At 46.6% G+C, this 17705-nt stretch overlaps 1 protein-coding gene across 2 annotated transcripts in view; it reads left to right on the forward strand.

The window, feature by feature from the left end:
* Positions 1-17293, forward strand: part of yrk (Yes-related kinase) — a 38110-nt gene extending 20817 nt beyond the window's left edge. Inside the window, exons 8-14 of one of the 2 annotated variants that reach the window (XM_056298654.1) lie at positions 9682-9846; positions 10371-10526; positions 12043-12222; positions 14723-14799; positions 15071-15224; positions 15468-15599; positions 16953-17293. In XM_056298654.1, coding sequence (XP_056154629.1) covers positions 9682-9846; positions 10371-10526; positions 12043-12222; positions 14723-14799; positions 15071-15224; positions 15468-15599; positions 16953-17161 — 1073 coding nt within the window. In that variant the 3' untranslated portion in view covers positions 17162-17293. The remainder of the gene's footprint in view (positions 1-9681; positions 9847-10370; positions 10527-12042; positions 12223-14722; positions 14800-15070; positions 15225-15467; positions 15600-16952) is intronic. The other variant, XM_056298653.1, reaches the window with a different exon arrangement.
* Positions 17294-17705: the final 412 nt, after the last annotated feature.

Raw genomic sequence — 17705 nt, forward strand, 5'->3', positions numbered from 1 at the left:
ACACAGCAGCACAGTGCAGACATATCACCATGGTTAACTTTCTGATAGGTCAGGCAAAAATAAGCATTTGGCTTAGTAGAAGAAAAAAAAATGCAAGGCACAGGGTCCAGGAATGCTACACTCACCTTCAGGGGTCTGGTAGCTGCTTGGCCGAAAATTGAGGTCACATATTACAGAATTATTTCAAACTTGGAAGAAATTGTGTTAACACTTTCTACAAAGCTTGCATCTATAACGCCCTATAAGCATTTATAATGCCTTATAAGTTTAGCTATAAGTCATTGTAAGATTCATTATAACCATGTATATGCCCTCACAACACCTCATAACCACCTTTATGATACATTATGTCAATTTAAAACGGATTTATGCATTATAAATATGTCATCATTAGCCTGTTTATCTGTCAAATGTCATAATGCATCATGGGCAAATTGTTTTGCTGAAGTTTTGTAGAGATGCATAATGAGACTTCAGTGCTTTTTCACAGTCTTCAGCCATAGCCGTTAGTCATTGTAATACACATTATAGGAAAGTATGGGCGTTATGGATGCAATAGATGCTTATAGGGCATTATAGATGCAAGCTTCATAGAAATTGTTTCTGTTTGGGGACATGGAGATGTTCTGTGCACTGTAACAAACCAATTACTTATTTTCAACTTCTGAAAAAAGGAAGGTCTGTATCTTTTTTGTTTTTGCTGTGTATGGGGGGGTTGTTGGACAATATGTACAGGAGTATGTGTGTTAAGGTCGTCCCCCCCACCGAGTGCATGCTGGGCGTAGAAGCGGGAGCATGGAGTTTGTGTTGGTCTGCAGAGTGAACGAGTTTTTCTAACATTCTCCTTTTTTCATACTGTGTTAAATTGCTGCAGTGTGTATTTATACCGGTTGGTGTTTGTTGGTTTTGTGTACTTTGTGTTGGGCAGCGCTTCGCGGCTCAGTGCCATGGATCAACAGCAACGAAGAGTTAGACTTGTCTTTTCAGCTGAGAATTGATTGGCTTGATTATATGTTGTTTGCCACATCAGAAGATATGAAATGCTTTGGCTGTGGAAGACAGGGACGTGTGATCAGAGTTTTTCCAGAGAAACCTGCTGGGGCATGGCGAAAAGCTTCTGATCCAGACTACTGGAGCAGGAAAGTACGGGCAGAAAGAATATGGTAAGAAAAGAAAAATTGGAGATGGGGAGCACGGAGGCAGACCTGAGATGAAGGAAAGGAAGGATGAGACAGGCGGGGACAACACTAGTGATGGTGGAAAAGGGGAGGAAGGAAATAAAGGTGTTGGAGAAAAAGAAGCTTTAAACAGTGACGTTATCAGTGATGAAGGAAAGGAGGCAAGTGAGTCTCAACAGAGCAGTGAGAAAGGTGGTGGCGATGAGGACATTGAAGGGGAGGAGGCGAAGGACGACAAGAAAACAGATTCTGGCAGAAAGTGCAGATATAGATATGGTAGATGTGGAGAACAGTCTGACTGTCACTCATCAGAAAAGGATATCTGAAATCAACAATAGCGGTTCAACAGCAATGAAGGCGATAGTCGGCAAAGAAAAACAGAAATAGACTATGGGGGGGGGTGGAGTGTGACTCCAGTGATGGAGTTTTTTTTTTGTTTTTGATACTGACAGTGCGAATGAGCAGACTTATGGGGTTGAGAAAATAATTTAAAAAAAATAAAAAAATTCCACAAAAAACAAAGAACGCAAAATGAGTGAAAGTGGGAAATTACTTTCTAGATAAAGAGGCTTTTCTGAACTTGGTCAGATCAAAAATGAAGATTAAAGAAGATGGGGGTTTTACTGAGCAAGAAATTTACAGATTAAAGCAAATAGTGGTGAAGATCAGGCAAGAGCTGGCCGAAGAAGATGGAGAAGAATCAAGCGAAATGATTTCTTTTTGTCAGTCTCGTTTTTATTTAATTTAATTTTTTCCTCAATGAATGATTTTAAAACCGGCTCAGTGGATTTAAATGGCGCTGGAGACATCAGGAAAAGGATGCAGCTATGAGCTGGTGAAGCTGAAAAGCGTTGATGTGATGTTTGCCCGGGAAACACACAGTGGCAGCTCCAGTGAAAATGACTGGAGGTCAGAGTGGGACGGGGAAGTCGTTTTAAGCTCTTTAACCTCAGAGAGTAAAGCAGAAGCTGTTCTCTTTTGCAAAAAGTTCCTGTTGATTTCTTATGAACTTAAAGACGTGATAGACTGATGGTTGTCGGAACCAAGTTTGAGTGTTTCACACTCTCTTTTATTAATGTATATGCGCCAAATGTCAGCTCAGACAGATTCCAGTTTATAAATAGTTGAAGTGACACTTTGTCTAGTTGTAGCTCAATGATATTTTGTTTTTAGGAGGTGATTTTAATTGTACTCAAAATGATTTTTAGACAGGAATCGTGTTGTTGCCTCTCAAAGAGCAACCGGTGACTTAGTCGACGTTTGGAGACGGTTGCACGGTGAAGACACAGACAGTACACTTGGGCTCATACAAGGAAAATATTATTTCCCTGGCTAGACTAGATAGTTTTTATTGTTTCAAATGTAATTTCAACGTTTTTAAGATGTGTAGCATTTCACCTGTACAGTGATCCCTCTAGTAGTCTGCAGTGCTTTTGTTACAAAAAGTTTTAAAAAAATTGAGTGCATTCTGGCATTTCCAATCTACCATGTGATGCTAATTTTAAAGATGTTTCTAGCTTCTTCTGGAGGGTTCATAGGTCTGAAAATAACAGTTTTACTTCTTTGAGACAGTGGTGGGACTGTGGGGCAGTTAAAATTAAGCAGCTCTGTCAGCAATACACTCTGAATGTCCCATGAAACATTACTACATCATTGCGAGCTCTAGAGATTGGGATAGTGGAACTCCAAGATTTAATTGAGTCCACAGGAATTCGAGGGCATATTGAAGTATTTGTTAGTGGACCTACAAGGCACTAGAGCTCCGGGAGAACTGGTCTGCTCATGTTTCCAGAGCATCAACCAGATAGACGCTCCATCCAAGTTTTTCTTTGGCTTGGAGAAGAAGAATTGACAGAGCAGGTACATCCACACCTAAAGGCCAGCTGATGGAGAAGAACTCACAGAACCTCATGGAATCTGGAGACAGGCAGTGCAGTTCTACTCCTCTTAACTGTACAAAACAGAGTATGTGGAAAGTGAATGGCTGTTGGAGTATTTCTGTGAGGGTTTGCCCACACTCTCCAGAAATGACCATCCTGAGCTGGAGGAGCCACTGATTTCAGAGGAGCTTTGTGCAGCCCTGCAGGGGATGGACAGAAGAAAAGCCCCGGGCATTGACGGTCTTCCTACGGAGTTTTATAAGACCTACTGGAATTAACTTGGTCGAGACCTTACGGAGGTTTTCATTTAAAGTTTTGAAAATCTGACTGCCTCCGAGCTGCAAGATAGCAGTGTTTACTGTGCTGCTGAAGAAAGGAGACCTTCAGGACATTCAAAACTGGCGTCCAGTCTCCCTCCTCTGTTCGGATTATAAAATCTTGTCCAAGGTTCAGGCTAACTGACTGGAACACGTGATGGGTGAAGTAATTAATCTGGACGAGACTTACTGTGTGCCTGGTAGGTCCATCATAGACAACCTGTCTTTAATCAGGGATGTTTGGATGTCTCTAGTTCTTTGGGCACAGACTTTGGTCTCATCTCATGAGACCAAGAAAAAGCGTTGAACACCTTTATCTCTGGAAGGTTTTGGAGAAGTTTGGTCTCAGCCCGCATCTCATTGCTGTGATCAAGGAACTGTACCAAGACATTCAGAGGGTATTGAAGATAAATGGGGGACTGAGTGTTCCCTTCACAGTACACAGAGATGTCAGACAGGGTTGCTGTCTATCTGGAATGATCTATGCATTAGCTATTGAATCCTTGTTACACAAAATGAGGCCCTGTATTGATGGTTTGGTTTTACCAGGTTTTAATACTGCTCATATTTTATCTACCTATGATGATGATGTCATGATCCTGATTAGAAATTGGAAACTGGTTTGGTGGTCTTCCAGTTCTACTGGGGGGTTTTGGTTGGAAAAAAGATGGTATCAGGTATCTGGGCGTTTATCCTGGTGATGAAGAGATGGTTAAGATAAACTGGGAGGGCATGTTTGAGGAGATGAAGGGAAGGTAAAATGGCTGCTCTCTTGGCTGTCTTTTAAGAGGAAGAGTTATAGGCATCAATAATCTTGTAGCATCGGCACCATGGCATCGTTTAGCTTGTATAGAGCCATCTACCTGTTTACTCCCAAAATTACAAGCAGTTTTAATAGATTTTTTTTCTTCTTTTTTTTTTGTGGATAAGATGCATTGGGTACCCCAGAGTATGCTTTACTTACCAAAGGAAGAGGGGTGGAGCAAGGCCTGGTATGTCTAGCAACTTGCAAGTAGAATTTTGAGAAGAACGGATAAGTTAGGACTTGACACGGCTTTGTTTTGAATGGATTCTAGGTTTTTAAATCTGTACACTTGGCCTGATTTTTATACGGGAGTTTTTAAAGCTTGGCACCTTTTTGAAGAGATGCTTGGAACCATCAGTCTCCCTGTGCTGGTTGCTGGAGGACGCAGGCGTAACGAGACAGCACCGGGCTTCGATGCAAGATGGTCAAAGCAGGCTACAGTCTGGACCCGAATATTCGGCTATCCGGATATTTGCTTGTTGGGTTGGTATTCCGTTTTCAATTTTGGGATTCGGATATTCGTTTTTTTTGTTTTTGTTTTTTGCTAAATATAGGCTATCAATAAAGGTGAATTATAATTTTTAATTGCACTGTTAAACTGTGGGAATTTAAACCATCTTAGCTTGGGCGCGTGACATCCCTCTCACTCACAGCAGACGTCACGCTTCAGTTCATGTTGGCCGTTAAAGGGAAGACAAAATGCCAGCAGGGCTCGGCTGTGCTGCTGTTATTATACATGCACCACCTTGTTCTATTTATCACAGTTTGTTCATTTATTTGTTTGTTCTTTACTGTGTCGGTAATTGGTAAAAATTGTATTTCCGAGTGATTTGTGATGTCTTTATTGGAAACAGTTTGGAGTATTACACTGTTAAGCCGACTGTTACGGCTATCTCGTTAAAAGTATTGTTATAACAGAAATATGGGTGTTTTGTATCCCTCTTTGACTCTTGTTAGGGTAAGGTTGTAAAATGTTAGATAGCTGACTGAAGTCTGGACCTGGAGTTGGTCCCTGCGCACTGCGCTGCTCCTGGTGTATAGGAAGGGTCAAATGCAGAGGTCAAAATTCACGAGTACTGAGAAATGACAATAAAGAAATTATAAATAAACATAAATCTTGAATTTGTTGGAGCTAGCTAGTATGCTGTTTCTGCGCTTCTATTTCACAGTGCATTGTCGGGCATTGTCGTGGATTCGGAGCCTGTTACTATGAGTATTTATGCAGGTCTGTAATTTGTCCATGATAAGAAAAAAATGTCACAAGCTTTTATTACACTACCGTTCAAAAGTTTGGGATCACCCAAACAATTTCGTGTTTTCCATGAAAAGTCACACTTATTTACCACCATATGTTGTGAAATGAATAGAAAATAGAGTCAATACATTGACAAGGTTAGAAATAATGATTTGTATTTGAAATAAGATTTTTTTACATCAAACTTTGCTTTCGTCAAAGAATCCTCCATTTGCAGCAATTACAGCATTGCAGACCTTTGGCATTCTAGCTGTTAATTTGTTGAGGTAATCTGGAGAAATTGCACCCCACGCTTCCAGAAGCAGCTCCCACAAGTTGGATTGGTTGGATGGGCACTTCTTTGAGCAGATTGAGTTTCTGGAGCATCACATTTGTGGGGTCAATTAAACGCTCAAAATGGCCAGAAAAAGAGAACTTTCATCTGAAACTCGACAGTCTATTCTTGTTCTTAGAAATGAAGGCTATTCCATGCGAGAAATTGCTAAGAAATTGAAGATTTCCTACACCGGTGTGTACTACTCCCTTCAGAGGACAGCACAAACAGGCTCTAACAGGTACTATTTAATGAAGATGCCAGTTGGGGACCTGTGAGGCGTCTGTTTCTCAAACTAGAGACTCTAATGTACTTATCTTCTTGCTCAGTTGTGCAACGCGGCCTCCCACTTCTTTTTCTACTCTGGTTAGAGCCTGTTTGTGCTGTCCTCTGAAGGGAGTAGTACACACCGGTGTAGGAAATCTTCAATTTCTTAGCAATTTCTCGCATGGAATAGCCTTCATTTCTAAGAACAAGAATAGACTGTCGAGTTTCAGATGAAAGTTCTCTTTTTCTGGCCATTTTGCGCGTTTAATTGACCCCACAAATGTGATGCTCCAGAAACTCAATCTGCTCAAAGAAGTGCCCATCCAACCAATCCAACTTGTGGGAGCTGCTTCTGGAAGCGTGGGGTGCAATTTCTCCAGATTACCTCAACAAATTAACAGCTAGAATGCCAAAGGTCTGCAATGCTGTAATTGCTGCAAATGGAGGATTCTTTGACGAAAGCAAAGTTTGATGTAAAAAAAATCTTATTTCAAATACAAATCATTATTTCTAACCTTGTCAATGTCTTGACTCTATTTTCTATTCATTTCACAACATATGGTGGTGAATAAGTGTGACTTTTCATGGAAAACACAAAATTGTTTGGGTGATCCCAAACTTTTGAACGGTAGTGTATGTCACAAGAAGAGCATAGATAGAACCTCGATCAACCAAATCCCTCGGGATTACAAACATGCATCAAATACACCAAACCTTTTGGAAAACTTTTTTTTCAATTAACAACAACACAACCAACAATACTGTAGAACAGAATCCTTAACAATTCCATTATCCAAGCCGCTTATCCTAATTAGGGTCACATGTTGCTGGAGCCTGTCCCAGCAGTAATTAGGCGGCAGGCGGGGAGACACCCTGGACAGGTCGCCAGGCCATCACAGGGCACACACACACACACACACACACACACACACACACACACACACACACACACACACACACACACACACACACGTTCACACCTAGTGACAATTTAGTATGGCCGATTCACCTGACCTACATGTCTTCGGGCTGTGGGAGGAAACCCTCGCAGACACGGGGAGAACACACAAACCCCACACAGAGGACGACCCGGGACGACCTCCAAGCTTGGAAAACCCCGGGGTTCGAACCCAAGATCTTCTGTGCTGTGAGGTGACCGTGCTGTGCCACCGTGCCGCCCTTAACAACGAATGCCTTTAATTAAATCGAAAGACACGTGTTGCACCGCTATGCCATCCATCTCAGTCAAAGAACGGCATGACTTGGGAAGGTCTTACTGAGTCCTTCCCAAGTCATGCTCCCCCCACCCCCACCGCAACCACTGCTGAAGTGCCGAATATTCGCTGTTGATTATAACCGAAGCTCCAGAGACCCCCACCCCCAAAACAAAAGGCATTTGGGACAGCCCTAAATCAGACATAACATAACGTAATGTCAGCAGCGAAGGAATGGCGTGAAAGCATACAGCTTTAAAATGCATCGCAAAGTTGACGCCTAAATGAAATGAATACTAGAAGACTGCCGTGCTATGGAAGAGGAGTCCTAATAGCAAAGCCAAGATAGTGATAGACTAGTCTACTTAACAAGACCTGGTGTTGGAGCACCATAACAAATGAAAACATAATTGGTGACAGCACAGCTTGACACAGATGAAATCATAATCGCTGACAGCGTACCTTGACACAGATGAAAATATTAGCGGTGACGACACACTTTGACAACATTGTTAATGCCTGTGCATAGGCCTTACAAATACATAACACAAGTGTGCAGGCCGATATTAGTCAAATAAATAATAAATAAGTCCTACTTACATCATAGGCACACTCTTCGGGCTTTTCGCTGTGTGAAGTCTTGACACTTTGCTAGCTAGCTAGCTAGCTAGCTAGCTAACTCTTCTGTGTGGATTTTGCTACACAGTAGTAGTACACATGTCCATGATTACATGCAGGCACACTTTGCAGTATACTTCGATATGACAGTGGCAAGATGAAGAGGGGTCCGTGCGTGTGGGCCCTAAGCTGTTGTGGGCCTCGGTGCAGCTGTATTTCCTGCATATATGGTAGTCCTGCCTCTGCTGGAGGAGTCTCTTACTGGTGGATCCAGAATGGACACACAGGACAATGGAAAACCAGGCCTCCATCACACTCTCTGCCCTGCTGGTGCTACAACTGTCTGACTGTCGTAGTCCACGTAGCTGGACAAACACTGGAGCTGTGACTGCACCGATTGGACTGAAATCTATTCACCATGTGAGGACCATTTTAAATGGCTGGACTGCAAAATTAACAAAAGCAGATGATGAACTGTTGAAAATGCACTGGGGAGGTGAAGAGTTTCCAGATGAAGAGGACCCTTTTCCAGATTTGAGACTGTTACCAAATGTAGACTGTTGTTCTGGTTTATTGTTGGATGTCAAACAGAGAAAAACCCAACTTAGATCTGCATATTGTGAATAGAAAAACAATCTACAGATGTTGTGTAATAGTTTTAAATAAGAATAAGTTGAATGGATGAATGGATACAGTGTGGAGGGAAAAACGTGGCGTCAGCAACACTGTGAAGCCGGTTTGGAGAGTCCTCTATAACTGCCTTTACACAACAGGTGACCTACAGGGGAGAATATTCCATGGAGGTGTTGCGGTGAATTCTTTTATCTCTGTGATTAATCACTGTTTCTAATGAAGGTCCTTTCTGTGGGTTGGTAGGAACTGTTTTGCATTTTGCTTTTTAGACTGCAGAAGACTTGGGGAACTCTTCGGTGTTTTTAGACTGTTTGTTTGCTTCCTTTAAAGAAGTGTGATCTAAACCTGATTTTATTTTCGGAACAGGATACAAGAAAATCAGTGCTGGGCGTCCGGGTAGCGTAGCGGTCTGTTCTGTTGCCTACCAACACGGGGATCGCCGGTTCGAATCCCCATGTTACCACCGGCTTGGTCGGGCGTCCCTACACAATTGGCCGTGTCTGCGGGTGGGAAGCCGGATGTGGGTATGTGTCCTGGTCGCTGCACTAGCGCCTCCTCTGGTCGGTCGGGGAGCCTGTTCAGGGGGGGGGGGGACTGGATGGAATAGCGTGATCCTCCCACGTGCTACATCCCCCTGGTGAAACTCCTCACTGTCAGGTGAAAAGAAGCAGCTGGCGACTCCACATGTATCGGAGGAGACGTGGTAGTCTGCAGCCCTCCCCGGATCGGCAGAGGGGGTGGAGCAGCGACCGGGACGACTCGGAAGAGTGGGGTAATTGGCCGGATACAATTGGGGAGAAAAAGGGGGGAACCCCCCCCAAAAAAGAAATAAAATGAATGCAACAAAGTAGCAACTTTTAAACTTCCTTGCAGGCGAGGCTAACCTACCAGAAAGAAGAAGATACGGAAGGATGACTATGTGAAGAAGTAGTGTTGTAATTGATTTTAAATTTCATGAATTAATGAATAGCATGGTTGTGTTTGTAAGTCAGTGATGTTATAATGGTGTCGTTAGTTCAGTCAAGTATGATGAATTAATGTTCAGTAATGTTTTTAGGTAATTTTATTTCCATGTCTCATAAACAGCTTCTCTCTGATTCTTTGTTTCAAAGCTGCTGTGACTCTCTTGCTTTTAAGAGTCAGTCTCTCTCATGCTCTCTTTCCCTCTCTCTCCCTCTCTCTCTCTCTCTCTCTCTCTCAGAGAGAGCAGCAGGGTTGTGTTGCCGTTTGATTGGCAGCTGTAGGCGAGGCATGCCTAAACTAGCCGACCTATCGGTGAAGACCAAGGACGTGTGGGAGATTCCTCGGGAATCCCTCCAGCTGATTAAGAAACTGGGCAATGGGCAGTTTGGAGAAGTTTGGATGGGTAGGACTGTCGGGACTGTGTTGCACAGGGGAGGGGAACAGACAGCACACACCTGGATAGTGAACTAGGATCAGGGTAAGTCAGGGAGGCAGGCTCATGTCACGGTACATTTTATGCATCTGCATCTTCACTCTCGCACAAGGATGTACAGCAAAGCTCAGAGCATAGACCATTCAAGAACAGTCTCCGTAGGGGCTCACGGGGAAGTTCAGCCTCCAATACATAATAATTGCACGTCTGTCTCTTTGGCAGAGACATAAGCAGCCTCCGTGCTCTGCTATGTACTGTCCACTGAGACAGGAGGACGTGGCTCCATTAGTATACGAAGACATCCAGGTGTGCAGTGTTTGGCTCCTGCTCCTCTGTGGGTTGCATGTGCATGTACACTCATCTCATCTCATCTCTCCCCCCCCCCCTTCTCCCCCGATCTCCCTCACACACTCCTCCCATTCTCCCACTCCTTCCTCGTTTCTGATACCTCCTCTAACACCCCCCCACACAACCCACCCCACAATCCCCAGTAGGCAACCATGACGGGCTGTGTTACTACCTGACAACACCCTGTCGCAACTCCATCCCCCTCACCTTGGGCCTTGGGCGGGACGCCTGGGAGGTGTCCAGGGAAGAGCTGTCCCTCACGAAGAAGCTCGGGCAGGGCTGCTTCGGGGACGTGTGTCTTGGTGAGAGGCTGCTCTCCGCCGCCCTCTGCAGGCTTGGAGGGAGAAGTGTCAGTCTGGCGCCGGCCTCTTCGTCGCGCCGTTCCGGTGTCTGTTGCTACCCCAGCCAAAAGATTGCTTGCAGCCCATAAAAGCTTTGAAAGTGGCTTGCTTTTTTTTTCTTCCATATGTAGCGTTAATGTGCACTGGCCAACAGATTTTGCCCGTTTTCGATGACTCACTCTGTCTGTGGTCTCTCAAGAAGGACACTCCCCCCACCCACCTGTAAGAGTATTGAATCTGTCTTACAGCTTGCCGCGTCTTAAAATCCATAAAGCAATCAAAAGTGAGTTGACTGCCCACTCTCATTCATTAGCATTAAATAAGGCTCTCTCGTCATTATTTATGTCAAAAGTAATGTGACTGCCTTATGACTTCTTCCCAGAGACCAGCCATTTATATTTTTACTAGCTAGAATAACTTCCTGACACCCCACCACCACCACCACCACCCCAACCCTCAAATTGCTAAATGTCTCCTCTTGTAGAGCCAAAATTTGGGAGAGCTCAACTTTATCTTCAGCTATAACTCAAAAAAAAGAAAAAAGTGTGCATCTGTGTTATTTATCAGGGCATCAGACACGGGCCGTGTCTTGTGTTCTTATCGGGCCTTTGCTTGATAGTATCTGCATGGAGGGAAGCCATGCTCCACTGAGAGTCAGTTTCTCAATCTCTCATAGTTTAGTCAGTGCCTGTCTCAACTGATAGGAGGGTATTTAACGCAACGTCAGTCTGGCTTTTACACACAGCGGGGCAAAAGGAACCCAGCTTGATTGGCGTTACCGGGGCATTTGTTCGTTACATGACCCATTTCTGGATAATTTGAATGGAGAGATTTCCAGCATCGTGTGCCCCCCCCCCATGGCTTATCAATTGTTCTTCCCACCAGGGGGGCTCGCTGCTGCGCCAGCTCCTATCGCAACTGCTGCTGACTTACGGTCCAGGATCTCAGTGTCTTGTGTTTTTTTTTTTTGTGCTGTGTGGAGTTCTTCCAATACGCCGGGTGAGCTCTGTGCCTGAACTTTGGCGCTGCTGATGTTTATGTAAGACCCGACAACCAACCCCGCCCCGCAGACCCACTCACTCCCTAATTTCTGCCCTCCTAACTTCTCCCGCTCTCATGTCAGTACATGCTATCCATCATAAGAATTACACCTGTGTCAATCAGTAAGTTTGTGCGTCTGTGCAACTGTGTGTGTGTGTGTGTGTGTGTGTGTGCGTGCGTGTGTGTGTGTGTGTGTGTGTGCGTGTCAGTGCACATGGTTTCCTCACGCACCTACAGCTCCACTTCGGTCCCTCCTGTCATGCATCCTTTTCTCCTTTTTGCCTCTGTCTTTTTGATGATCTGTGTGTGTGTGTGTGTGTGTGTGTGTGTGTAGATGTACACGTGTGTGTTTGTGTGTGTGTTGGGTGTGTGTGTGTGTGTGTGTGTGTGTCTCTGTAGTATGCATATACAAACACCTCCCCTGTCTCTATGCCAGGCATGTGGAACGGCACCACCAAGGTAGCGGTGAAGACTCTGAAGCCGGGCACCATGTCCCCCGAGGCCTTCCTGGAGGAGGCTCAGATCATGAAGAGACTCCGCCATGACAAGCTGGTGCAGCTGTATGCCGTGGTGTCTGAGGAGCCCATCTACATCATCACAGAGTTCATGAGCCAAGGTACGCAGCCGGGTGAACCGCTCGCAACAAACCTGCTAATCGCCGTCATCGCTTTGCAACTTTTTTTTTTTTTTTTTGATCTCTGGATACTAAACTTCTCCAGTAATGAGGAGGATGCTGTTTATTCCTCAGCTTACATGTACGTTTCCTGTTTTTTGAAATAACCTACTGGGGATTTTGGGGGCATGGCACTTATAGTTGTATCCCCCACTATACTTGTACCCTATACTCCCAAACCTTTTAGCTTGACTTGGTCTTGCAGGGCTGCGTGTGTGTATGTATATAAGTGCGTTTCTGTTATGAGGTGGTGCCGTCATGTCTGTCCCCGTGAGACTCGGTCTGGCTGAGAAAACCTGGGCGCCGCAGTCGGAAGAAAGATGGTCATTCTTCAGAGACGTTCATGTCAAGATCGTGTCGGCACAGCGCCTGCCCTGTTGAAGTGTGCTGAAAGAGACACTGAATCCTTACAGCTCTATCTGTCTGCTACGAACCTCTGGGAACGTGTGTGTGTGTGTGTGTGTGTGTGTGTGTGTGTGTGTACACACACACACACACACACACACACATTATATATATATATATAGTATATCAGTCAGAGTTTGATCCTACAGGCATCTGGGTGGCATAGTGGTCTATTCCGTCGCCTACCAACATGGGGATTGCTGGTTCGAATCCCCGTGTTACCTCTGGCTTGGCCGGGCGTCCCTACAGACACAATTGGCCGTGTCTGCGGGTGGGGAGCCGGATGTGGGTATGTGTCCTGGTCACTGCACTCGCGCCTCCTCTGGTCGGTCGGGTTGCCTGTTTTGGGTGGGGGGTGGGGGGGGACTCCTCACTGTCAGGTGAAAAGAAGTGGCTGGAGACTCCACATGTATCGGAGGAGGCATGTGGTAGTCTGCAGCCCTCCCCGGATCGGCAGAGGGGGTGGAGCAGCTACCAGGATGACTCGGGGAACAGGATAATTGGCCAGGTACAACTGGGGGAGAAAAGGGGGGGGGGTTGAACCTACAAATACTAGTGGTTAGTTGGGGGTCAGACTGTCCGTGTGATCAGCGGGGGCGGCAACATTCATACTGTTTGTTGCATGTGCGATGTGTGTGTGGACAAAAGCACGGGGACGTATTAACATTCAAGACTGCACACCTGTGGCAGACCTCACCTGTGGCAGACCTCAGCAGGCAGGGGTGTAGAGTTTGCGGGCTCATTACAGGAGATACGGATGTTTATCATAATCGCACAGAGACGTTGCGGTTTCAGCATCATGCCCGTCACTGAGACGGCGCTATTCGTTTCAGTCTTTCCACTCAGAGAAGTTAGTCACGTGTTCAGGGGCTCTTGAAAAGAAAATCTTGTCTTTGTGGGAAGTAAAGAGCATAACAAGTTATAAATGGTACCAGCACTGGGCAGCACGGTGGCACGGGGGTTAGCGCCGGCACCACACGGCAAGAAGGCCCTGGGTTCGAACCCCGGGGCTGTCCAACCTTGGGGGGGGGGGGGTCATCCCAGGTTGTCCTCTGTGTGGAGTTTGCATGTTCTCCCCGGGTCTGCGGTGGGGATTTCTCCGGGTTCTCCGGTTTCCCCCGCCATTGAAAAAAAAGACATGCATGTTAGGGTTAATACTCCTGTCCTGTGTCCTGACATGGCAAGATGAGCTGGAGTTGGTCCCCAGGCACTGCACGGCGGCTGCCCACTGCTGCTAGCTACACAGCTAGGATGTTCACCCCCCCCCTTTTTTTCTCCCCAATTGTATCCGGCCAATTGCCCCACTCTTCCGAGCCGTCCTGGTTACAGCTCCACCCCCCTCTGCTGATCCGGGGAGGGCTGCAGACTACCGCATGCCTCCTCTGATACATGTGGAGGCGCCAGCCGCTTCTTTACACCTGACAGTGAGGGGTTTTACCAGGGGGATGAACAGATCCCAGTTTCCCCTCCGCCCAGAACAGGTGCCCCGACCGACCAGAGGAGGCGCTAGTGCAGCGACCAGGACACATACCCAGATCCGGCTTCCCACTCGCCGTCGTCCGACCAAGCCAGAGGTAACGCAGGGATTCGAACCGGCAATCCCTGCGTTGGTAGGCAACGGAATAGACCGCCACGCCACCCGGATGCCCCCACGTTTCTTTTTTTATTTGATTTGGTCATCACGAGACGTGGTCATGATGTTTTTTGGATTTCTAAATCTGTTACCGACTGCCTTGTCTTCCTTCCCCACTCGTATGTATAGCTCGTCCCATCTGTCCTGGAAGGCAGATCCCTCCTCCGGTGCTCTTCCTGGGTTTTTCCCTTCTTTTCCCGTTAAGTTTTTTTTTTTCCACGGGAGTCTTTCCTCATTCAAAATGAAGGGTCTAAGGAAAGAGGATGTCGTCCATTGTTGTTTATGGTGTCTAGCTGTTGTAAAGCCCTCCGAGACTTGCTGTGAGTCAGGGCTGTATAAATAAGCTTGGACTGACTTGGCTTAACGTGATGCCGGGATAATCAGACAGTGGGTCTGGATTCACAGGGAGCTTGCTGGACTTCTTGAAAGACGGGGAGGGACAGAGTCTGAAGTTGCCTCAGTTGGTGGATATGGCCGCACAGGTAAGTTCAACACAAACACACGCCCATCTGCACAATGCATTAGAAATCTGCATTTGGGGACCCCCCCCCCCCGGGTGGCTCACCTGGTAAAGGGCGTACCACATAAGGCTTAGTCCTTACTGCATATCATCCCTTCTCTCTTTCCTGTCTCGACTATTGCTATCAAATAAAGGTGGAAAATGCCTCACAAAAAAAAACACACACACAAAAAAAGTGCATTTGTTCAGCTATATCCAACTGTATCTGTCTGTTGTTTCAAATGTTAATGCAGATTGCAGCAGGAATGGCTTACATCGAGAGGATGAACTACATCCATCGTGACCTGCGAGCGGCTAACATTCTCGTTGGAGACAATCTGGTGTGTAAGATTGCTGACTTCGGCCTGGCAAGGCTCATAGAAGACAATGAATACACTGCCAGACAAGGTGGGTGAGAGCTGACACGATTGTGTGTGTGTGTGCGTGTGCATTGTGTGTATGTGTGGGTATATGCATGTGTATGAATTTGTGTGTGGGTGTGTTGTGAGCGGGAGAGGAAAAAAAGCATGAAAAAATGAAGCGAGAGATGTCTGCACATGGGAATCTCTCCAAGTGGTTGTGCATCCACAGCCATTGCCCTTGCATACGTGTTCCCTCATTCTTGTTGCTGTTTGTTTTCGGTGGTTTCAGGGGCAAAGTTCCCCATCAAGTGGACCGCTCCAGAGGCCGCACTGTACGGACGCTTCACCATCAAGTCAGACGTTTGGAGCTTTGGCATCCTACTCACCGAACTCATCACCAAGGGACGCGTGCCGTACCCAGGTACCCAATGCCCCTTACCCGGTGTTATTCAAACTGAGGACACGTTGTTGTGCTGCAACAGCCTGTGGAATCAGCCGCAGGTGGCTGGTGCTGAAGGCAGCAGTTTTGGGGTGGAGTTGTTGGTTTATCGGTTATACACACTTCAGAGATGTCTGTAGGCTACGACTGTTGACCTCTGAGCAGATCCACCGGGAGCCGCCGGGGCTTAAAGGGTCACCTCGACTGGTGGCCAGGGAGGGAAGGAGCTCCCAGAAATACCTTGTTTTATGTCCTGCAGAGGGCGGCGCGGTGGCGCAGTGGTTAGCACGGTCACCTTACAGCAAGAAGGTCCTGGGTTCAAACCCCGGGGTTGTCCAACCTTGGGGGTCATCCCGGGTCGTCCTCTGTGTGGAGTTTGCATGTTCTCCCCGTGTCTGCGTGGGTTTCCTCCGGGTGCTCCGGTTTCCTCTCACAGTCCAAAGACATGGAGGTCAGGTGACTCGGCCATACTAAATTGTCCCTAGCTATGAATGTGTGTGTGTGTGTGTGTGTGTATGTGTGTGTGTGTGTGTGTGGGCCCTGTGATGGACTGGCGGCCTGTCCAGGGTGTCTTCCCACCTGCCAACCAACGACTGCTGGGATAGGCTCCAGCATCCCGCGACCCGACTCCGGATAAGCGGCTTAGATAACAGATGGATGGATGGATGTCCTTCAGAACTTTTCATGGTGCATTGCAAGATTTGAGTGTTGTTGAATCCCCTGCCCCCCATGTATTTCCCACTACTCATCCTTAAAACGCCAATGAAACGGCACCCAGAGCGCCGCAAACTTCCACAATCTGACATATATCCCAATAAAACAGAGCAGTTGGGTGGGATTTTGTGAGGAGAAGGGGTTTGGTTTGACTAACAGCCAATAACAGCCGGGCATTTTTAGCAGGAAGTGGATATCAATATGCTGTTGGTGAGTCTCAGTTTGGTGGTAGAACATCACTCATTTTTGCTTGATGTCACTCCCAGTGGACACGTTCGCCAGCGCTCGCCTGTGGTTGCAGGATGACATATTGTATTTGTCGGGAGGGGGAGAAAAAAATTTATTCTGACAAACACAAAAATAAAACTTTTTGCTGGCGCACAGTGTTAAATAGATGCAAATGAAGTGCAGATTAAAGAGGTGACAAGAATGAAAATATATTTTTCATTCCATGGGACCTTTAAACTGTCTCCCCCCCCAATCTATACCTCATTCCCTGCCATCCTCCTCTTGTCTGTCCTTAAAAAATAAATAAATAAATACACCAACTCACCATTTCTATCCACTTCCTGTCACCCCCCCCCCCACCCCACCCACCCCACTCCTCCTTCCACCCTGCAGGCATGAACAACCGTGAGGTGCTGGAGCAGGTGGAGCGGGGTTACAGGATGCCCTGCGCTCAGGGCTGTCCCGCCTCACTCCATGAGCTCATGCTGCAGTGCTGGCGGCGTGAGGCCGACGAGCGGCACACCTTTGAGTACCTGCAGTCCTTCCTGGAAGACTACTTCACCGCCACAGAGCCTCAGTACCAGCCAGGAGACAACCTGTGACCGCAGTCTCACACACACACACACACCACACACACATACACACACACACACACACACACACACACACACACACACACACACACACACACACACACACACACACACACACACACACACACACACACACACACACACACAACTGCCGGGACACAGAAATACATATCATAACCTGTGAATTGTTTTAAAGATGGTTCCCTCATTTTGGCCATTCTGCACAAATGCAACCAATCCAGGACAGCTCAAGTCAACTGGCATTAAAAAAAAAAAAAACCCAAAGTCTGAGCTCTGCTCGTAGGCCTTGCAGTGGGACTGACTATACTCGCTTTACATTGTGCCATATTGCTTCACACTGTAACCATGACAACAAGGAAGTAAAAGAAGACGTATGCAGAAGTAGAGGATGGGGCGGAGGGGTGTCAGGCGCTGATAGTTAGCACAGAGAATATGTTACCCTTTACATTTGCCGGCCCGAAACCAGTTTTCAGGGTGTCGCCGGGGCTGTGTGAGGGGAAACGGGTCAGCTGATCCTGCATCCGCGTCCGGC

Source organism: Lampris incognitus, chromosome 18 (assembly GCF_029633865.1).
Source record: "Lampris incognitus isolate fLamInc1 chromosome 18, fLamInc1.hap2, whole genome shotgun sequence".
In the NCBI taxonomy this organism is placed as follows: domain Eukaryota; kingdom Metazoa; phylum Chordata; class Actinopteri; order Lampriformes; family Lampridae; genus Lampris; species Lampris incognitus.